The sequence below is a fragment of the Carcharodon carcharias genome, chromosome 23 (genome assembly GCF_017639515.1).
Source record: "Carcharodon carcharias isolate sCarCar2 chromosome 23, sCarCar2.pri, whole genome shotgun sequence".
Classification (NCBI taxonomy): domain Eukaryota; kingdom Metazoa; phylum Chordata; class Chondrichthyes; order Lamniformes; family Lamnidae; genus Carcharodon; species Carcharodon carcharias.
Window position 1 is genome coordinate 19,375,619 of NC_054489.1, and position 21,021 is coordinate 19,396,639.

The 21,021-nt window shown below is 40.1% G+C and overlaps 1 protein-coding gene across 4 annotated transcripts in view; it reads left to right on the plus strand.

The window, feature by feature from the left end:
- Window positions 1-21,021, plus strand: part of nbr1a (NBR1 autophagy cargo receptor a) — a 68,969-nt gene that overhangs the window by 42,186 nt on the left and 5,762 nt on the right. For 2 of the 4 annotated variants that reach the window (XM_041173301.1, XM_041173304.1), the window contains 9 exons: window positions 3,016-3,183; window positions 4,176-4,251; window positions 6,203-6,310; window positions 9,703-9,858; window positions 10,909-11,049; window positions 11,981-12,338; window positions 13,167-13,273; window positions 15,467-15,539; window positions 18,129-18,228. In XM_041173301.1, the coding sequence (XP_041029235.1) occupies window positions 3,016-3,183; window positions 4,176-4,251; window positions 6,203-6,310; window positions 9,703-9,858; window positions 10,909-11,049; window positions 11,981-12,338; window positions 13,167-13,273; window positions 15,467-15,539; window positions 18,129-18,228 (1,287 nt within the window). The remainder of the gene's footprint in view (window positions 1-3,015; window positions 3,184-4,175; window positions 4,252-6,202; window positions 6,311-9,702; window positions 9,859-10,908; window positions 11,050-11,980; window positions 12,339-13,166; window positions 13,274-15,466; window positions 15,540-18,128; window positions 18,229-21,021) is intronic. The other 2 variants (XM_041173302.1, XM_041173303.1) reach the window with 2 other exon arrangements.

A 21,021-nucleotide genomic window follows, 5' to 3' on the forward strand; every position in this document is an offset into this window, starting at 1 on the left:
CTTAGTTGTGACCTTTCAAACAAACACAACAGTAAAATACTTAGTTTTGTCAGGACTTTCTTGTTGCTGTGTAGAAGTGGTAGACATCTTTGTAAATTGTTCCTGTAACTGGAATGTCTGAACTCTGTTTTACACCCTGAGTGCAGTTAAATCAATAAGGTGAGAGTCTGGAGTATACTACCTGCTCCTGTTCATAGTCCATTGACTCACTGCTTGACAATGTGCGGTTTAGGTCTGCAAAGATACTTCTCCATGGACAAGTATTCTACTGAAAAGTCCTCAGTTTTATAGACATTGACTACCTAGGTGTCCATTTTTCTTGTTTATCTCTTGTCCAATTTTAGACAAGGAAAAAGATGATTGCCACACCACACAGAGGCTAATAGAACCTCTGCGATCATCTTGGCTGAAATTGACTAATTCAGCAATAACTGGATTTGAATGTGAGATTTTTCTGGCTCAGATTAACCTGTAAAAGTTATTTCTGTAAATGAGGATGAATTAGTTGAATTTACTCCAGATTAATATAGTTGGAGTTTTCTTCTTTCGGGGGAGGCTTCTTTGGCTGCAGGGTCTGAGCAGCAAGTTGTTCCAGATCCAGAAGAAGTGGAATCCACAGAAACAGTAGTAATCAACTATAAATACATGTCTACATGTTTTAAAGAGATGAGTGCGATACTTAAGGGAGTTGTTTGCTAGTAATCTGACATTTTAATTTTTTTCTTAGAAAGTGACATTGCTTTTTTTTCCTTTTCTGATTTTCATCTTCCTCCTGAAGGTTTGAGGTCATGCCAGCACCTTCCAGTGACTTGGCTAAGTGACCATTCTTCTTGTGAACTAAATCATGGGGCTTAACTTTTGCACCTTTAGTCCCAAGACGGTACCTAATTTGCACCTTTTTTTCCCAATGAACCTAGGGCAGGCATCTGACCCACCCTGAATGTCACACCCTATTCCCCTCCCCCACCTTAATTTCCTGTGGTCAGGTACACCCAAAGTAAATTGGCCCTGAATGAACTAGTGTCCAGCATTCTGAGGTTGGTGGAAGTAACCATGGGGTTTGAATGTTGCGGACCTTATGTGCATTGATCCCAGAGCATGGCCATGCATGAGCCACATTAGCTGCTGTAAACATGTGACCCCTGAAAAGACTTTCTTCTTTCAAATCAGTGGTCATCTTCTTCGCCCAACATTGAGTCTCCATTCCAGTCTGATGTAACTTCCCGGTGGAGGTGGAAGAGCCTGCCTCCTGCATTCTAATTAACCTGAGGTCAAAAATTTGCCTGCGGTCAAGGAACATCTCACTAATGGACAGAAGTCCTGCCCATCAGAGATATCTCCATTCATAGAATCCAAGCCATTGAGTGTCAGCAGGCAATTCCAAAATGTGGGCCCTAACTTGACACCATGCAAAATCAACGTATACTTTGCTATCTCCTAATCCTTTCTGCAATCAGGGATGATGTAATTCCATACAGGCCAGAAATTAAAGTAGTGCCTTTGTAGCCTCTATTGGAGCCTTATCCTTGGATAGCTTTTATTTTTTTTAAAATGGAGTCTACCAGTTTGTTGCTAAAACCAGCACCAACTATATATCTGTAGTCTAAATTAGTCCATTAACTGAAGCTGACATTAAAAGCCCAATTTCCAGGGACTCATTTGTTCTTGGTAACCCCATGATTCTCCATTTCAATATTTTTCTCAGCCTTGTGTTGTTTAAAGTTCACTCACTGTTGCTGCAGAGTTTCTCCTCTCTTGTCTTCAATAGCTCCAAAGGGAAATGTATATAAAATATATCAGCCAGCTAAAGCTCATCAGTGCATTAGTCCCATGATGGTACCTAATTATAATTTTGAATAATACCGGCCTTGCTTGGCTGATTATTCCTCTAATTTATCACTGAATAAAGAAATTTTCCTTGTCAAATTTAAATTTACTTTTTACTAATTTGACTGCATATTCTTTGCTCCCACTTTCTTGGTTTGGATAATATCCTTGCAAAGTGCTACCCTTTTCATAGAAGAAAATTATAAATTTCACTTAATATCCTTTTGTTTTTAATTGTTATGGAACAGCTCCATGTTGGTGATCCTACTTGTAGTCTCCATGATGATAAAATTGGCGTTTATAAAAAATAAATTCGGGTGAAATTAAAATTTTGTGATACAGCACAATAAGGAAGTACTTCCCTGGATTTCCTACCCCTTTTTAAAACCCTTTTAATCTTTCCCCAAATCTCCCTCACTTTACCTTTTGGGGTCAGTCTTGTAGTTCATTTTCTGTACCCTTTCTAATCTATCTAGTTTTTGTGCTTTGGTGGATTAGGGAAAAAAATGCATGATGATTACATATCCTATGGATGATCATGAAAAAGCTATGACTAAAGTTAGAAGAGGTGTGGGCATATTAGTAGATTCTCTCGTTAAAGTGCAGAGCAGCAATCAACTAAGTAAATGGACTATAGATGCAAAAGGGTGACGTATGAGTGGGAAAAGTAATGTTTAAATGGTGCAGTATGTTGGACAAGACACAACTTGAATACAGGGTCCTGTATTTTGTCACTGGGACATGAGGGAGATATTCAAGCCCTGGTAATGATTGAATAAAGAACCAAAAAATTGATCCATAGTGTCAGAGGATGGCTTATGTTTCACAGCCTTGAAAGAAAGTGATTGTAAAGAGACCCTAGGCAAGTTAATAAATGGTACAGAAATGGTAAATATGGAAGGTACTTCACATTAAATCTGGCATTAAAAGCAAGGGACAGATTCAAATTGGTAAAATGCAAACTTAGGACTGATTTGAGGAAATTATTTTGCACTCGCCATGATCAAGAACTGGACTTGACTCCCAAAAGTGTTGAGTCAAAACCTGAATTTGTTTAAATATGAAATTTATTTTTTAAAGGAACCTTTCTTGAACAAAAAATAATTTAGAACGTTATAATGTTTTATAAATGTTAAGCAGATAGTAGTTTGTCCAAGGTGGATAAATGTTATAATTTTCTTCTTTTAGAAAGAGGCTTCCTTGACTGTAGAAACTGAGACGCAGCCATTTGTGCCAGATCTTGAAGAAGCAGAGCCTGCAAAAACAGAAGCCATAACATTGCCTAAACTTCAGCGAAAAGACCAGAGCAGGGACTTTTACACAATGGTGCCATCTGTAGACCTTCTGACTGCACAGGTATATATCATGTGCTACAAAACATAGACTACACAGAATATGTATATTTCAGATTTTTATGATTTGTTTCTTGCAGAATTAACTAATGTATTAGCATGGCTTGCATATTACAAATTGATGCAGAGGGCAAGTGCAAGATTCTGCTCCCCAACCAGCAGATTTACCTGTTTTTATCCATGTGATAATGGGCAGAATTTTGCCGTCTGCGAACAGGGGGCAGGGCCCACTCGCCGACACAGGGTGACATTAGGCGGAACCCCTGATGTCACCCCATCCCGTTTAAATTTTCAGGAAGCCGGAGGCGCAGCAAAATCAGCTGCAGGCCCACCGACCTGTCAATGGCCAATTGAGGCTATTGACAGGATCATTTAAACAATTAAAGGACCTGCCCGTCCAACCTTAAGGTTGGCCGGTCGGCCAGGAGCCCCGGCGGCAAATGGAAAAAACATGAAACCTCATCCACTGGCAGGATGAGATTTCATGCAGGGTTTCAAAAATTTTAATGAAGTTGTTATGGAAATTATGAACATGTCCCATCTCATGTGACATTGTCACATGGGGGGGGGGGGTGTACAGTGGGGACATGTTAGGGAAATTCTTTTTCTACTTTTAATATTTGTCAAAGTGGAAGCGATCTCCCTGAGGCTGCACTTAGCCTCAGGGAGATGTGTGCTGTTTCATGCGCGAAAGAGCGCACTCGCTTTTAGGGAATTCCACCCCCCGCCTGCACAGCAAGTGCATAGTGCTTCCTGCCGGATGCCACACTGGGCGGGCCTTAATTGGCCCGCCTAGGTAAAATGGCGGTGCGGCCTGCTTCGCCGGCGGGGATCGGCTTCCCGCCCGCTGGAGATTGGGTCGGGCCCACCTACCCGACAGGCAGAAAATTCTGCCCTATGTCTCTAAATTCTAAGGCTTGCCAATTTTGAGAGCACTATAGCTGTGAGGTAACTGTGGTATGGAACCATTGTGATTTTGTTCCCTCAATGTTCCAGGACTTGCTTTCATTTGAACTGTTGGACATAAATATTGTGCAGGAAATGGAACATGTACCAAACAACACCCCAGTTGGTAAGATTTTAAATTATTGCACTGTCTAAAGAGAGTTAGTCCTTTTCACCAACAGAATCTTGTTATTTAGTTGCTCACTTGATAGAAAATATGTCATTGAGTTAATTTTGATCATGTTTTAATCTTAACAATGATGTTTTATATACATTTAAAAATATCAGTAAAGAATATAAGACCATCAGTTGCCTTACAAAAAAGTTTGTGACTGCTGTGTTGATTTAGATATTGTTACCAGTCAGTTATTAATTTTCAGTCTATCATTACTAAAAGCTCGATCTAAATCCCACGCATCCCATCTATGACTCCTGTTAAGCTAGTAACTACTGGCATGATCCTGGCCAAACATTACCCAAGTTGAGAAAACCCTTAGCATTTCCGGTTGAGATCACACAAACGTGGTCTGTTGAAAACGTTCTTCATGGTGTAGCAGAAACAAGCAAGCTAATGTCCTCTTCCAGATAAATTAGCTTTATAGAATTTAACTTCACTAAGATGCTGTCTGGTATGAAGAAATACAAATACAATGAAAGACATAATAGTTGGGCCTTTTCTCTATTAGAATAATTCAGGTTATATCTGAAAGAAGTGATTAAAATACTAATTTTGGAAAATTGTCAACTGTTAACACAATTTGAATTGGCAAAGTGGCCAACTGTTTTCTTTATTTTCATCCACGTTCCTACCAATTGTCAACGGGTGTCAATTTTCCCATATTAGGGGAAATAAGCTTTAAAGGTTTTTTTTGGGTCCTGTACCATACTTACCTTGTTTTATTATTGGATTCTTGATTATCTTCTCACTTGTAGGTCTTCTGTACTTATGGCAAGACATCTATTACAATATATATTGTGGCTGTTAGCAATGTGACTGTGGAAAAATGTTGCAGGATTGTGTGCAGTAAAGTGCTGGATTTTTCACTCGTTTGCACATATAATAATTCTGGTTTCTGTTGTTTTTAATGTTTTTTTTAAACTAATTTAGACCTTTTCTCAAAAAAAAGCAAGATTCAAATTGAATGAAGCCAATCGTGCATCTGTTCTCAATTATCTAAAGCATTAAAATAATTCGGGATAATAAGTTATGCTTCTGACTGCTAATTCAGATATTTTCTAATTATCAAAATTGACATTGATAAACAGCAACAATTCAAGACAGCCACACAGCTGTAGATTAACCAGTCAGTTACCTGCTGGCAGCCTAAACCTATTCTAGAGGAATAGAATTGAAAAGCAGTAAAGTTGTTCAACTTGTATGAACCTTCATCACTTGAACTTGGTGCTGTAAACAGTTCTGATTTCCATATTACAAAAGGCATATAGAGGCACTGGTGGTGAAGGTGCAAAAAAAAAATTATAAGGTGGATACCAGAACTCGCTTTGCAACTGTCAAGTAATACTGAACAGGCTTGGTGCCCTTTTCCCTTGAAAAGAGAAGGCCTACTTGAAGTCTTTAAAATTATGAATGGGCTTGTTGGGTAGATAAAAAGAAAAGTTTTTGCTTGTGGGGAAATCCAAAACTAGGGTTGTAGATATCGGACAGTCACTAATAAATCAAATAAGGAATTTGGCAGAACCTTTTTTACTCAGGTTGTGGTTAGAATGTGAAACTTGCTATCACTTGATGCGATTGAGGAAAATTGCGTAAATGCATTTAAGAGAAAGTTAGATTTGTACGTGAGAAAGGAATAGATGGTTATGCTTGTGGAGTTAGATGAATTATTGGCTTTTTAATATCAGCATAGACCTGTTAAACTGAGTGGCCTATTTCTGTGCCATAAATTTTATGTAATTATGTAAGTAGGATTTTTACACTTTACAAATCACTTAATATTTAACGAAATTGTAGTGTGCACATCTTGCGTTAGTTTTGAAAATTTTTGTAAAATTGTGATGTTTTTTCTTTTTACACGTTAAACAGTTTTAAAATTTAAAATTCTGCTTTTATTTCTAAGACATGACTCCATGCATGTCACCTTTGCCCCATGATGGCCCACTAATGGAGAGGCCAGGCCTAGGTCAGATTGAAGAAGAAAATGAAGCTATTTTCAAGTCACGGTTTGGTAAGAAAATGTTTTTTATGAAGAACTATGGACTTGGACTTAAATTGAATTGTAGTAGTTATTCGAAACTTTTTGTAATCTGGACATAACCTCCTTTTGCACTGAATCCACCTTGCACTGGAGTCTGCCTTCTCTCTATTGAACTATTAAGTGGTTATATTCCACCTAGTGGTGAAGGAATACGGTCTTGAGTACCTTTTTTCTAAGTTTTACTGATTTTTTTTTTGCATTAAATTGGCAAACTTCAAAGTTATTTCTAGTTCTATTTGATTTTCTTCTTCATCCATGAATTTCCAGCTGTGTATTTTTTATTACTATTATTTCCTCTGAATTCCTGTACTTTGTCTTGTGACATATGGTTCTTTTCTCTTCCAGTTGCATCTGGAAATGGTATCTCATGTGCCAGCTTTTTCTTTCTTCTTTTAACTACAGTGCAGAAAGAAGTTTGAATTAAATAAAATGACTAAAATTCACATGGGATTTTTTTTTTTAAGACTTAGGCCCAGATTTTTGTGGTGGTAATGATGACAAAAGTGTCAGCATTCACATTCATTTCCCTATTGAAGCCAGCAGTAACTTCAGGAGACAACAAATTCTCGATTTCCATATGGTTGGTGATTCTCTGCTGCTTCTATACTTCTGCAGGTGGGCTGCTATTAGAGGTCACTCCCCCACACCAAAATTCAATCAATGGGAAGTCTGTGGATTAACAGGAACTTCCACTCTGAAGATGTTAGTCTCACTTCAAAATGTTTTAAAAATTCATCCATGGGATGTGGGCATTGCTGGCTTGGCCAGCATTTATTGCCCATCCCTAAATGCCCTTGCACAGGTGGTGAACTGCCTTTTTGAACCGCTGCAGTCCATGTGGTATAGGTGCACCCACAGTGCTCTTAGGGAGGTAGTTCCAGGATTTTGACCCAGCAACAGTGAAGGAATGGCGATATAGTTCCAAGTCAGGATGGTGAGTGACATGGAGGGGAACTTGCAAATGGTGCCGTTCCCATGTGTCTGCTGCCCTTGTTCTTCTAAATGATAGTAGTTGTGTGTTTGAAAGGTGCTGCCTGAGGAGCCTTGGTGAGTTCCTGCAGTGCATCTCGTGGATGGTGTACACTGCTGTCACTGTGCATCACTGATGGAGGGAGTGAATGTTTGTGAATATGGTCCCAATCAAGCAGGCTGCTTTGTCCTGGATGGTGTCAAGCTTCTTGAGTGTTGCTGGAGCTGTACTCATCCACGCAAGTGAAGAGTATTCCATCACAATCCTGACCTGCGCCTTGTAGATGGTGGACAGGCTTTGGGGAGTCAGGAAGTGAGTTAATCGTCACAGGGTTCCTAGCCTCTAACCTGCTTTTGTAGCCACATTATTTATATGGCTAGTCCAGTTCAATTTCTGGTCAATGGTAGGTCCCAGGATGTTGATAGTGGAGGATCCAGTGATGATAATGTAATTGAATGTTAAGAGGCAATGGTTAGATCCTCTCTTATTGGAGATGGTCATTGCCTGGCACATATGTGACGCAAATGTTATTTGCCATTGTCAGTCCAAGCCTGGATGTTGTCCAGGTCTTGCTGCATTTGGACATGGATTATTTCAGTATCTGAGGAGTCGCGAATGGTGCTGAACATTGTGTAATTATCAGTGAACATCCCCACTTTTAACCTTATGATGGAAGGAAGGTCATCGATAAAGCAGTTGAAGATGGTTGGGCCTAGGACACTATCCTGAGGAACTCCTGCAGTGATGTCCTTGAGCTGAGATGATTGACCTGCAACAACCACAGCCATCTTCCCTTGTGCTAGGTAAGACTCCAACCAGTGGAGAGTTTTCCCACTGATTCCCATTGACTCCAGTTTTGCTGGGGCTCCTTGATACAACACTTGGTCAAATGCTGCCTTGATGTCAAGGGCAGTCACCGTCACCTCACCTCTGGAGTTCAGTTGTTTTGTCCATGTTTGAACCAAGGCTGTAATGAGGTCAAGAGCTAAGTGATCCTGGTGGAACCCAAATTGGGCATCAGTGAGCAGGTTATTTCTATGCAAGTGCCACTTGATAGCAATGTTGATGACCCCTTCCATTGCTTTATTGATGATTGGGAGCAGACTGATGGGGCGGTAATTGGCCAGGTTGGATTTGCTCCACTTTTTGTGTACAGGACGTACCTGGGCAATTTTCCACATTGCCAGGTAGATGCCAGTGGTGTAGCTGTGCTGGAACAACTTGGCTAGGGGCACGGCAAGTTCACGAGCAAAAGTTTTCAGTACTATTGCAGAATGTTGTCAGGGCCCAAAGCCTTTGTGTCCAGTGCCTTCAGCTGTTTCTTGATATCACCTGGAGTGAATTGAATTGGCTGAACACTGGCATCTGTGATGCTGGGGACTTCCGGAGGAGCTCCTTGAAAAAGGTGTAACTAGTTGAATGAGATGTAACTGGGTTTTTAATGGTGTACGAAATTTATAATTACTGCTAAAGACCCTCATTGGCCCCTAAAAAGTAGTTTTATATTTGTGGAATGTCACATATCTCCATTATGAAAAATTCAACATTAAAAAAATGTTTTTTATGTATGTTTATCTTGAACTTCAGTCATAAATCATTTGTTTCACTATCTGAAATTTTAAATTACAAATGAAGTGTTTCAGTTCTTTTAACTTCCTGGTTTGCTGGCTGTGCTTTAAAGTATGTATTCTAGTAATGGGATATATATTGGAGTAGTAATATGCGCATCAAAAGTGATTTTGGCAGCTTATTCTTAACTGCATTCTTCAAAGAAAATGAACTAATCAGAGAATTGAAACAAAATTCTTTCTAAAAAAAAAAGTCATATCTAGTGTGCACTTGAATTCAGTACATCTGGTCGTTTATGGTTTAGCACCAGAAAAAAATGGCGCAAAGCTGATGAAAATTGTTATACTTATATAAAAAAAATCACTGAAGGCCTTCATGAAAAGAAATTCATCACCTCTAGATGTGCCTCTAATTCCACACTCTGATTCTTATTATCTGCAGGGCAGTTGATGATAAGCAATAAATGCACCACCCACATCCCAAAAACAGGTTAAAATAGATTTAATAATGGATGATGTCGCAGTCATGAATACCCATTTAGTAGTACTACCTATTTAGCTATCAGTGAACATCGGATTATCACTTCAGTGGTTTGAACAATACTATTTACAGTTATATGAAAGAGACTTTGCAGTTAATAACTGATGTTTTGAAGTATATAATTTTTTTAAAAAATTGAAACTTGTACTTATGAGTATTCTGCCTCATTAAATCCTACGATTTCTACAGGACTATGCTTCAAGATAGCAATCCAGTTTTACATTTTAAAAATGGAATTTGGTAATTCATATTGTATTTTTGATCATCTTATCTCTCCTTGCAGACGTGACGCTGGTGGGGAAACCAACAGATCATCCTCATTTTGAGGAGGGAGAGGAGGACATCAGCGGAACTCAATTTGTCTGTGAGACCGTTATCCGTTCTCTAGCTTTAGATGAGGCACCTGATTTGCTGCCACGCCGCAGGGGTAAACCAGACAGTAAGCATTTGTAGGGGATAGAAGAGGCGAACCAGTATTGACTCGAGTGCTATATTAATATTTTGAATTTTGTTTGGAAAATATGAACAGTTGTGAACTTTGGAGATTTGAACATAGAATTCCTAGAAGTACCCTGCGTGGAAGAGGCTGCTGTCAGATGTGTTTAGCTACTGTAAACCGTTCCATTTGCTGCTAAGTAACAGGTTGACACCAGGACTGTCATTTCTCAAATGGAAAATTTGCTTAGGGCAAAAATTGCTTCTTGCTTAGTGCTCCATCCTGGTGTTTCATGTTTTCCAATGGGGTTGTTTGATTAATATTATCACTTTGTAATCGTTTGCTTTTAAAATAAAATATTTTCTGTAACTTAAACATCTTGAAATAATTAAAGATTAGTTTTTTTAAACTAATCTTTTCAGCAGTCTAAGTATACTGAAGTTCAAGTGAGGTCTTTTTGGAGTTGTGCTTATGCTACGTTTTTTGGCATATTTGTAATAATTTTTACAATTGTTGCACTAAATTAGCAACAGTTTTTATTTCCAGAGTAAGCTCTTGTTCCATACAGTCATGAATTATCTCAACCTGTACTTAATCATTTATCTAATTAGTCATGCATTGTAGCATTTAAAATATAAAAATGGAGGAAAGTTGTTTCCAGTAATAGTAGAGGATGAATACTACTCAGTTCTGTAAAATTACTAGAATATTTTTTGTGAGTTTTTGACAAAAAAGGGAGAAGTAAAACCAAATCAATAATGGGGTTTGTTTGGGGTAGATGCAGGAAGCTCTAGAATCATACCCTCATGACATAATCAGTCCTCAAAAAACTTCATAAATACATTGTACTTCAACAATAAAAATAAATCAAAATTGGAGCTAATAACATCATTCTTTTCTGATTCTATTTGTTGCCCTGGTAAGAGAGGCAAACTAAAAGGGGATGAAAGCATTTAGATAACTTATTAACCCCCCCCCACCGCGCCTCAAAAATACATAGAAATTATCCATATGCCCATAGGTAAGCTGTTGATCTGTTTTTCATTTTGACAGGCACCTTCCAAGATCTGCACAAACCCTGTGGCTCTGACATTGGCATCAAAGAAGGAAAATCTGATAGAACCATAGTGACCACAGCTCCTGCTTTAAGACAGTCCGAAAAACCTTGCACAGAAGAGGTGCTGCCAGAGAAAGGTAACTGAACAAAGGGACAGGAGTAGGCCATTTTAACCTCTCGAGCTTGTTCCACCACCATTCAACAAGGTCATGGCTGATCTGTCACCTAACTCCATATACACGCCTTTTCCCCATATCCCTTAACCTCTTAACACAGAAATCTATCAATCTCAGATTTAAAATTAACAGTTGTTCAAGCATCTTTTGTTTTTCCTTACTGGTGGTGCCTAATACACAATTTCTCACATACTTTACTCCCTTTTCATTTGTTTTAAAATTATTATTCATACAGCCTTTTCCACCTGAGCCCTGATGCGGTTCTAAAAGTAGTTTTGCAAGTATTCAGTTTAATTTAACTACAGTACACTGCAGTAAGAGGCTAAGCATATTTGTTTTGGAAACTTCTGAGAATAAAAATAAAGATATTTTAAAAATTAATTTAAATAAAATTGCACTTGTTAAGGGGCAAGTCTAGGAAGATTATTTTCTGTTTAAAGCAACCCCAGTCTCCTATATCAGAAAAATATGGCAACTAATAGGAAATGTCACACTAACACCTTGAGATTCATCCAACTTTCCTTAGTCCTCGCCTCCTCAACTTCTCCATGAGCCAAGTTGTGTAGAGGTCATACATGTATCTCTGGTTGGCTCAAGTTTACTTTAGTGGATGCCTGTACTCCAGATCTTTTGGAGCTATTGCCTAGCTTGAAAAACACATTACCAGTTGAGTTCTGCTGCATTTAATGTCATCCTTATTATCTTTTTAACTGGCTTTTGCAAGCACGGTGACCAAAACTGTAAAGTAAAATTAAATGCATCACCAGCATTTTGTGGCGAATCAGAATTAAGACGTTGAACTTCATACATGTCACTCTTGAACTTCATTATTAAGTGTAATTTAAATGGATGATTGACAATAAATGAACTGTTGTTTGCTTCTGATTTACAGATAATCTTGAAACTGATGTGGCTGATCATTCCAGTGTAAACTTTGAAGAAGAAAAGTATGAAATACAAAGCCAGGTCTCTTCGGACTGTTCAGAGGACTACATTATCATCCTGCCTGAGTGCTTTGATACTAGTCGTCCACTAGGAGAATCTGTGTGCAGTTCTGCTTTTTCCCAACCTGAAGAAATGGAGGATGAGATAGAAGTGGTATCAGATGCAGAGGTCACTGAGAGTGAAAATGCAGTTGATGAAAGTAGGCCTCAGTTGCAAAACGTTAATGATATGTTGTGTACATCTCAGACATTGGATATGGAGCCCCTTAAACCAGAGGTGCTCTCTGCTCCTTTGCACCACCACAGGTAGTATTATTTAGTAGGTAATGCTTTGTAGCAAATGGCCTAATAGCTTTTGGTTCAAAATAACAATATTCTGTAAATTATATTAATGGTTACATTAAATGTCGAAGTCGATAATATTCAGTCTCCATGGCATATAATCTTATTTGATAGTCTGTGCTTATGATGTTTCTGCAAATTCAAGTTTTGAAATTTAGTGAAGTCACGATACTTATGGTTCCAGTGATTGTCAAAGTGTTTCACAACAACCATTCAGAAAGCTTTCATTGGCTCCCTAATGGCTTAAAACTAACCAATCCAGTCTCTGAATCCAGCAAAGTAGGACATTCCCTCAATAAATCCAGTTAGTGCTGAGTTAGCTGAAGTGTTCAATTGTTCTTCATGCTCCTAGGTTAGAAACAAAAATGTTTCCAATGTCCTTGCTCCTTTATCGCTATCCAGCGACTATTTACAGCAGTGTGGATAGGGGACAAAACATATTAGATTATATTGTGTTTTCACCCAATTCAAATAATCTTCATCTTCCCTGTGAAAACTCACATGAATAATGTTCTCAAGGTACCGCGAACAAGACTTCATGCATGTGAGAGGTTGGAAGAGACAAAAAAAGTAGTCGTCAATTGGAGCTTGTCTCATTTAAATAAATGAATGCATTGTCGTTAAAATCTTTAGATCTTAAAACCCCAGCCTTGCCTGGTTTTCCCTGCATCCGTGGGGTAATGTTGGAATAAAAGGTATTTGTTCTAAGTTTATAATTTGGCATGGTAATAAATTAAAGTTACTTACATGGGCAGTAAAATTTTAATTTGTTTTCCTGGTTTATTATTAAAGGAATGATGGCTCAACTTTAAATTCAAGCGACGTTCATTCTGATGTGTCGGGAATGGCTGATTTAGAGAATCCTGCAGTTAGATCACCTGTTCATCAAGAAAATATTGGTAATAAATAATATCACAGTTTAAAAATATTTTTTCAGCTACTTTATTGCTCCAGCTTCTCTTCATGGTTATTTGCCACTGGTTCTTTTAGCTTCTTTTGATTCCAGTTTTCAGTTGCAGAATAGTTGTTCTGTTGCAGTGGAGTTTTTAAGATAGTGCTGCAAGTTTAAAGATAATTATTGTAATTGTTTTGGGTGGTAAGAAAAAGCATGAATAATGGAAACCTCAATTTGAAAACAAAGGAAGTTATTTTGGTGAAGGGGTTTGATGTCCTGGTTTTAGTTTGCAATTGTGGTTTTAATTGTTGATTACCAAATGGAGGTTCTAAAACAGACACATCTGCAGGTTAGCACACAAGTGCTGGTTAGACACAATTTTCGTGGAGCAATATACATGGGGCAGAATTTTCTGCCTGCCGGGTGGGTGGGACCGACCCAATCCCCGGTGAGCAGGGAGCTGAACCCGCCGGAGAAGTGGGCCCCGCTGCCATTTAACGTGGGCGGGCCAATTAAGGCCCACCCAGCATGACATCCGGCGGGAAGCGCTATGTGCTCCCTGTGCGGGCGGGAGGGGGGGTGGTGGGGGTTCCCCAAAAGCAAGAGTGCTCTCTTTCATGCATGCGCACATCTCCCTGAGGCTAAGTGCTGCCTCAGGGAGATCGCTGACAGTTTTAAAAACGCTAAAAATAGAAAAAAAAATTCATCATGTCCCCCTCGTGACAATGTCACATGAGATGGGACATGTTCATAAATTACACTAAAACTTTATTAACTTTTAAAATGACTACATGAAACCTCATTCCACCGGTGGATGAGGTTTCATGTTTTTTCTATTTGCCGCTGGGGCTCCTGGCCTACCCGTCAACCTTAAAGTCTCATCCACCCTCATTGACAGGTCAGCGGGCCCACAGCTGATTTTGCTGTGCCCCACTTTCCTGAAAATTTAAATGGGGCAGGATGACGTCGGTGGTTTCCCCCAACATCATCCCACATCATTTTTCGTGTCGGCAAGCGGGCCTTGCCCCCTGCTCGCCAACGGCAAAATTCAGCCCATGGGTTCTGAAAACTCACTTCCAGTGAAGGTGTGGAGTGTGCTGGCTGATACGCAGCAGCATATTTCAGGATGGCACAGGGACCAAATCACAGGGCATGTAGGTTCTCGGTTGCAGCATTGGAGGTCCTGGTGGACAAGTTCCAGAAGAGGAGAGGTGTCCTGTACCCAAAGTGGGGAAGGAGCACCTCTTCTTCCTGTTGGTCTCTCCTCCAGTAGCTGGCACTGCTCTGCCTGGCCTCATCATCACTTCCCTTTCAGACCACTGGAGACTCCAAGCAAGGTTCCAGTGACCAAGCGCTCTTTTTCTCATTGTGATCCATAGTGTCAACAGGGTAGAGTAGCTCAACATTTACTCTTTTAGGTGAAGTCCTCAGAATAAATTTTGCTAGAGCGTTGGTGCCGTCTCAATGGTGTCCCAGAAAATCTTTCGATGTGTTTCAAAAATCGGCTTCAAGCCTGCAGCACCAAATGAACTGTAAGAGGCTTTAAATAGCATGCAAGATCCTTTGCAACAAATTGTTTGCTCCCAATCAGCTAGTTTCTGTTGGGAGAGGGCTTTTGATCATGCACTAGCCACTGAAATGCCATGCAGCCTTCTTAATGAGCATTAGCAGGCACTTGAAGTGGCAGTCGGCAGCCCTAATGATGCTGTGGATGGCTGTTCCTGTGGCAAGCTTTCACTCTTTTACCAAGGTGGTTGAATGTGGGTTAAACTGGCATTTCAACTTTAGACACCAACTTGGCCACTTCAGAGGCTCTTTAGCACCTAAAGGAGCTGGTGAAAATCATCTCTCCAAAAATGGTGAAAATACACAAATCAGCATTTGAAAAATGACAGGTGTGACCTGTATTAGTTCTGGTTTTAATTGCTATGTACTTCTGTTTTAATTCCCATATTTATTGTACTGTGTTCAAAATACTATTTTGACCAGATACCTGGATTGGCTGTACAATTACGATGCAGCCTTCCAGCCGCTGTTAATAACAAATGCATGATTAGTTAAAGCTGCCACCATATGTGAGCTTTTCTGATGGTACAATGGAGTAAATATTTTATTTTCACTGTAGAGTCAGCAAACCTTTTTTGCCTTTCAACCATCTTAATACTTTAAGAGTAATCATTGTACCATTTGTTCTTAGTGTCTACACATTTGGAGGTAGAGTGTGCAGAACCACCAAAGATCATGAATAAAAGACAGTGCCCACATTTAAGGTGATAACACTATTTACTATGCAAACTTTCTATTAAAAATATGCTTTTGTAATATAACAGTAGCTGCTTTCTTTTGCTGGAGCTGAAAATGGTCAAGGTGGAAGTATGCAGATGTATTTTATCCATCCAAATTTTGTAACTTTAGTGATAACTGTTGTGCCTATCAGCAGAAATATTACTCAAGATTAGCCTTGGCTCAATTGATTCTTGCCTTTGAGTCAGAAAACTGAGTTCAAGTTCCAGTCCAGCTGCTTGAGCACAAAATTTAGACTGACACATTAGTCTACAACTGAGGTGTCACCTTAAATATAATGTTCATGTGAAGCTGCCATCTGACTCCTCACATGAACATAATAGGTCCCAAACCACTATATGAAGAGGAGCAGGTGAGTTTGCTGACCAGTGTCACTAAAATTGATTATCTGCTGATTCATGTCATTGCTGTTTTTCTGAAATTAGCTGCTGCATTTTCGTATATTACATCATTTAAAACATCTCAAACATTATGAAATATTATGACTATGAAGCTTCTTGTGTGAGATCCACCATTATAAAACAAGTTCTTTCTTTACGATAAAGGCGAATAGAAGACAAAATGAGCAAACAGGTGATACTATTTTCAAACCTTTCTCCATTGGCTCCATAGAGCTGAGTTAGTTGACCTTAGCTGGAGCAATAAGTCATCCAAATCCTTCAGGGGTAAAATCAGCCATAGTTCCTGGTCACCTTCCAGAAGCCCCTGTGTTGATCAGAGAAGGACAGGATAAGGTTCAGTGAAGATTTTCCTGTTGCTGAACAGTCTTCCCAACATTAGGTGACTGGCCTCGCATGTGAAATGGCTGGTTGGGGAGCAGAAAGCAATGAGAGCCTGTGGCACTGTATGTCTTCTCTAGGCATATAAATAGTAAAAGGGGTGGTGGAAGAAGAAGATTGGGCAATTAAGGACCAAAAAGTGGATTAATGCATGGAGGCACATTGCATCTGTTTTTACCGAGGAAGATGATGCTACCCAGGTCATGATGAAAGAGGAGGTAATTCAGACACTAGAAGGGTTTAAAATTAATGAGGGGGTATTGGATAGGCTGTTATTGGATAAGGCACCCGGACTGGATGAGATGCATCCAAGGATAATAAAGGACGTAAGAGAGGAAATTGTGGAGGCACTGACCATAATTTTTCAATCTGCCTTAAACTCGGCGGGGGGGGGGCAGTGCCAAAGGACTGGAGAGTTGCAAATGTTGCACTTCTGCACAAAAAAAGATGTAAAGATAAGGTCAATGACTACAGGCCAGTCAATTTAACTTTGGTGGGGAAACTCCTAGAAACAATAATTCGGGACAAAATTAATAGTCACAGTGACAAATGTGAGTTAAATAAGGAAAGCCAGCATGGATTTCTTCAGGGTAAATTGTGTACAACTAACTTGTTTGAGATTTTTGAAGAGGTAATATGGAGTGTTGATGAGGGTGATGCTGTTGATGTGATGTGCTGCACAACATATTTGTGAGCAAAGTTATAGCTCATGGAATAAAAAGGAAAGCAGCAACATGGAAAAGAAATTGGCTAAGTGACAGAAAACAGTAGTAGTTAATGGATGTTTTTCATGCTGAAGGTAGGTTTGTAATGGAGTTCTCCAGGGGCCACTGTTGGGACTCTTGCTTTTCCTGATATATATTAATGACCCAGACCATGGTGTATAAGGAACAATTTCAAAATTTGGACATGATACAAAACTTGGAAGCATTGTGAATTGTGAAGGGGATACTGTAGAACTTCAAAAGAACACAGACAAGTTGGTGGAATGGGCGGATAGTTGGCAGATGGAGTTCAATGCAGAGAAATGCGAAGTGATTCATTTTGGGAGGAAGGAAATGGAGAGACGATACAAAATAAAGGGTACACTTCTAAAAGTGATGCAGGAGCAGAGGAACCTGCATGTATATGTGTATTAGTCATTGAAGGTGGCAGGACAGGTTGGGAGAGTGGTTAATAAAGCTTAGATTATCCTAGGCTTTATTAATAGGGGCATAGAGTACAACAGCAAGGAGGTTATGTTGAACTTGCAGAAGACAGTAGTTCGGCCTCACCTGGAGCATTCTGTCCAGTTCTGGGTGCAGCACTTTATAAAGGAAGTTTGTAAAGGCATTGGAGAGAGTGCAGAAAAAGTTCACAAGAATGGTTCCAGGAATGAGGAACTTCAGTTTTGAGAAGTTATGACTGTTTTCCTTGGCAAGAAGAAAACTGAGAAGAGATTTGATAGAGATATTCAAAATCATGAGGGGTCTGGATAGATAGGAAGGTAGAAAAGGAAGCATGTGCATGGCCCCTCAGGAGAAGGTGGGAGATCGGGTCTCCAAATGAGCCAGCCGGTGCAGATATGATGGGCTGAATGGCCGGTGATGTCTGCCAGGACTCTGCCTTCAGGAGAGAGGAACAAAAGCTTGGGAGAGGGGAACATTGAAGTGTGTTTTTTCTACACTTGAAAGTAGCTTTTATAAAAATATCCAACTTAAGCTTGACTAGCAGGACTAATCAGAATCATTTTTACAAACTGAAGTCTGTGTTCTACTTTTTCAAATTTCTTTGTAGACACCATAGTGGCATTGCTGGTGAACTGGTGAAGGGAGCCCTGTCTGTGGCGGCCTCTGCTTATAAGGCTCTTTTTGCAGGGGACACCAGTGTGACACAGGTATTTTTTTTTTAAATATTCTTTAAATAAAACCATTTTGGAGACTGTTGTTACCCAGTTTAGAATGTTCATAAGTTGGCTTTTAGTGCCTTTCTGATTAACATGACCATTGTACTCAAGGGCCTGAAATCCACCCCCCCGCCCCCGCCCCCCCCAATCAGGGAGGTTGTGCGGGGGCAGGCACGAAACCAATCGGCGGCCCCAGTTGGGGCTGCACTGCCATTTTATAAGGCCCGCCCGTCGTGACACGCGCCCGGAAGCGCTGATCACTCCCTGTGCGGGTGGGGGGAGGGGGGGTCCCTGAGTCGTTCCATGCATGCGCGCGAGAGAGAGCAGAGATCTCCCTGAGGCATGGAGGTGCCTCAGGGAGAGTTGTTTCAGTCTTAAACTTTAAAATAAAGGATTTTTAAACTTTTAAAATATGTCCCCTCATGTGACACTTTTCACATGAGCTGGGACGTCAAAGAATAAATGTATAAATTTTTGTTAGATTTTAAAACAGTTCATGAAACCTTATCCCGCCCGAGGATGAGGTTTCATGAAAAATGCGAAGGCCGCCTGGGCTCTTCACCTGCCCGTCAACCTTAAGGTTGGACGGACAGCTCATTAAATTGAGTTAATTAGTTTTTAACAGGCCTTAATAGGCCTTTGATAATTCGGCGGGCACACAGTCGAGTCAGCTGCACACCAGCCAATCTGACAATCTAAATGATGCGTGGTGAGTTGGGACCCCACTCGCCGATGGGAAAATGCTGACCATGGTGACATACTAATAACAGAAAGTGACAAGAGCCCATTTCTACTTAGAGGCCTGTGCTGCATGCAGATCTTTATAAGGCATTCTCTGTATTGCTTGCGTTAACCATTTATATTTGATGCAGTTGCAGTTATTTGTAGCTGAGTTTTCCCAGTTGATGTTAAGCCTCCTTTTTCTAATTGAGAAATTGAGTTCAGTCCTGATGAAACCAGATTTTTTTTATCAAGTAATGTTTATAGCTGGATTAGTATTTTCTGTTGATTGAGAGTGATATTGAGAGAGTACACTGCAGCTTGGTGGAATATTCATCTGCTCTTGCACTTTTCCCTATACTACAGATTTTTAATTCTGACCAAGACTTTGAGGGAATTGTCAAGTTGTGGCTATACAGTTCCTTTATAGAATTGATTTGAGGTTTTACCTTGGACCATTGTTATAGACTTAGTAGTAGTCAGCTGATGAATAGCAGAAGCCAGAGAGCTGCTCACCTGCATATCTTAGCCAGAGTATGGTTTGTATGGGGTGGCAGAAGGACTGAAAGAGGAGAGGTGAAGAATATTTTGCTGGAGCTCCTGTATAGCTGTCATGACTTACCTGATTTAAGCACAAACCTGAACCAGGTATGTATTTAAACAAATTATACTGTATTAGTAATTATCGGTTACTAGATACTAATCCAAAAAAAGTGCTGGCTTGCTTATCTATCTTTAATGGTTCATACTACTTTGACAGATAAAAGTTTGAGCCTATTGCTCCCTTTCTCCACTGTGCATACTTCTAGACAGTGAAAAGGTTATTGTCTTGAAACAAGATTACAGACAGCGATAAGATGATGAATGTCGCTGACTGCATTGCTACAAAAAGTTCAGACTTATGGATCAGATGACCATGTAATCTTTGGGAATAGTAGTTGGCTGGTAGGTAGCTGTAATACTGGGGAAGAATCCTGAAGGTAATTGATTTTTAGGATTTGATGTTGGAACGTCTTTATTTTATTAAATGAGGATGGAATTCTGTCAGGGTGACTAAATTTTCACATGACACCAAGTGGGGAGCAGTGACAAATGATGGTTTGATCAATGTGCACAAAATGAAACGATCTATAGAAGTGAGTGGATGATCCATCTCAGTCTCCTCTGGAGGTCCCAGCATGACAGATGCCAGTCTTCAGCCAATTCAATTCACTCCATGTGATATCAAGAAATAGCTGAAGACACTGGATACTGCAAAGGTTATGGGCCCTGACAATATTCCAGCACTAGTACTGAAGACATGTGCTCCAGAACTTGCTGTGCTCCTAGCCAAGCTGTTCCAGTACAGCTACTACACTGGCATCTACCCAGAAATGTGGAAAATTTGTCCAGGTATGTCCTGTACACAAAAAGCAGGGCAAATCCAACCCAACCAATTACCGTCTGCTCTCGATCATCAGTTAAGAGATGGAAGAGGTCATCAATGGTGCTATCATTCGGCACTTGCTTAGCAATAACCTGCTCACTGACACCTAGTTTGGGTTCTGCCAGGGCCTCTCAGCTCCTGTCCTCATTACAGCATTGATCCAAACATGGACAAAAGAGCTGAACTCCTGTGGTGCGGTGAGAGTGACTGCCCTTGACATCAAAGCCGCATTTCACCGAGTGTGGCTTCAAGGAGCCCAAGCAAAACTGGAATCAATGAGAATCACTGGGAATATTCTCCATTGGTTGGAGTTGTACCTAGTGCAAAGGAAGATGGCTATGGTTGTTGGAGGTCAGTCATCTCAGCACCAGAACATCACTGCAGGAATTCCTCAGGCTAGTGTCCATGGCCCAACCATCTTCAGCTGCTTCATCAATGACCTTCTTTCCTTCATAAGGTCAGAAGTGGGGATGTTTGCTGATGATTGCACAATGTTCAGCACCATTCACGGCTCTTAGATACTGAAAGAGTCCATGTCCAAATACAGCAAGACATGGACAAAATCCAGGCTTGGGCTGACAAGTGGCAAGTAAAATTTGTGTCACACAAGTGCCAAACAATGACCATCTCCAATAAGA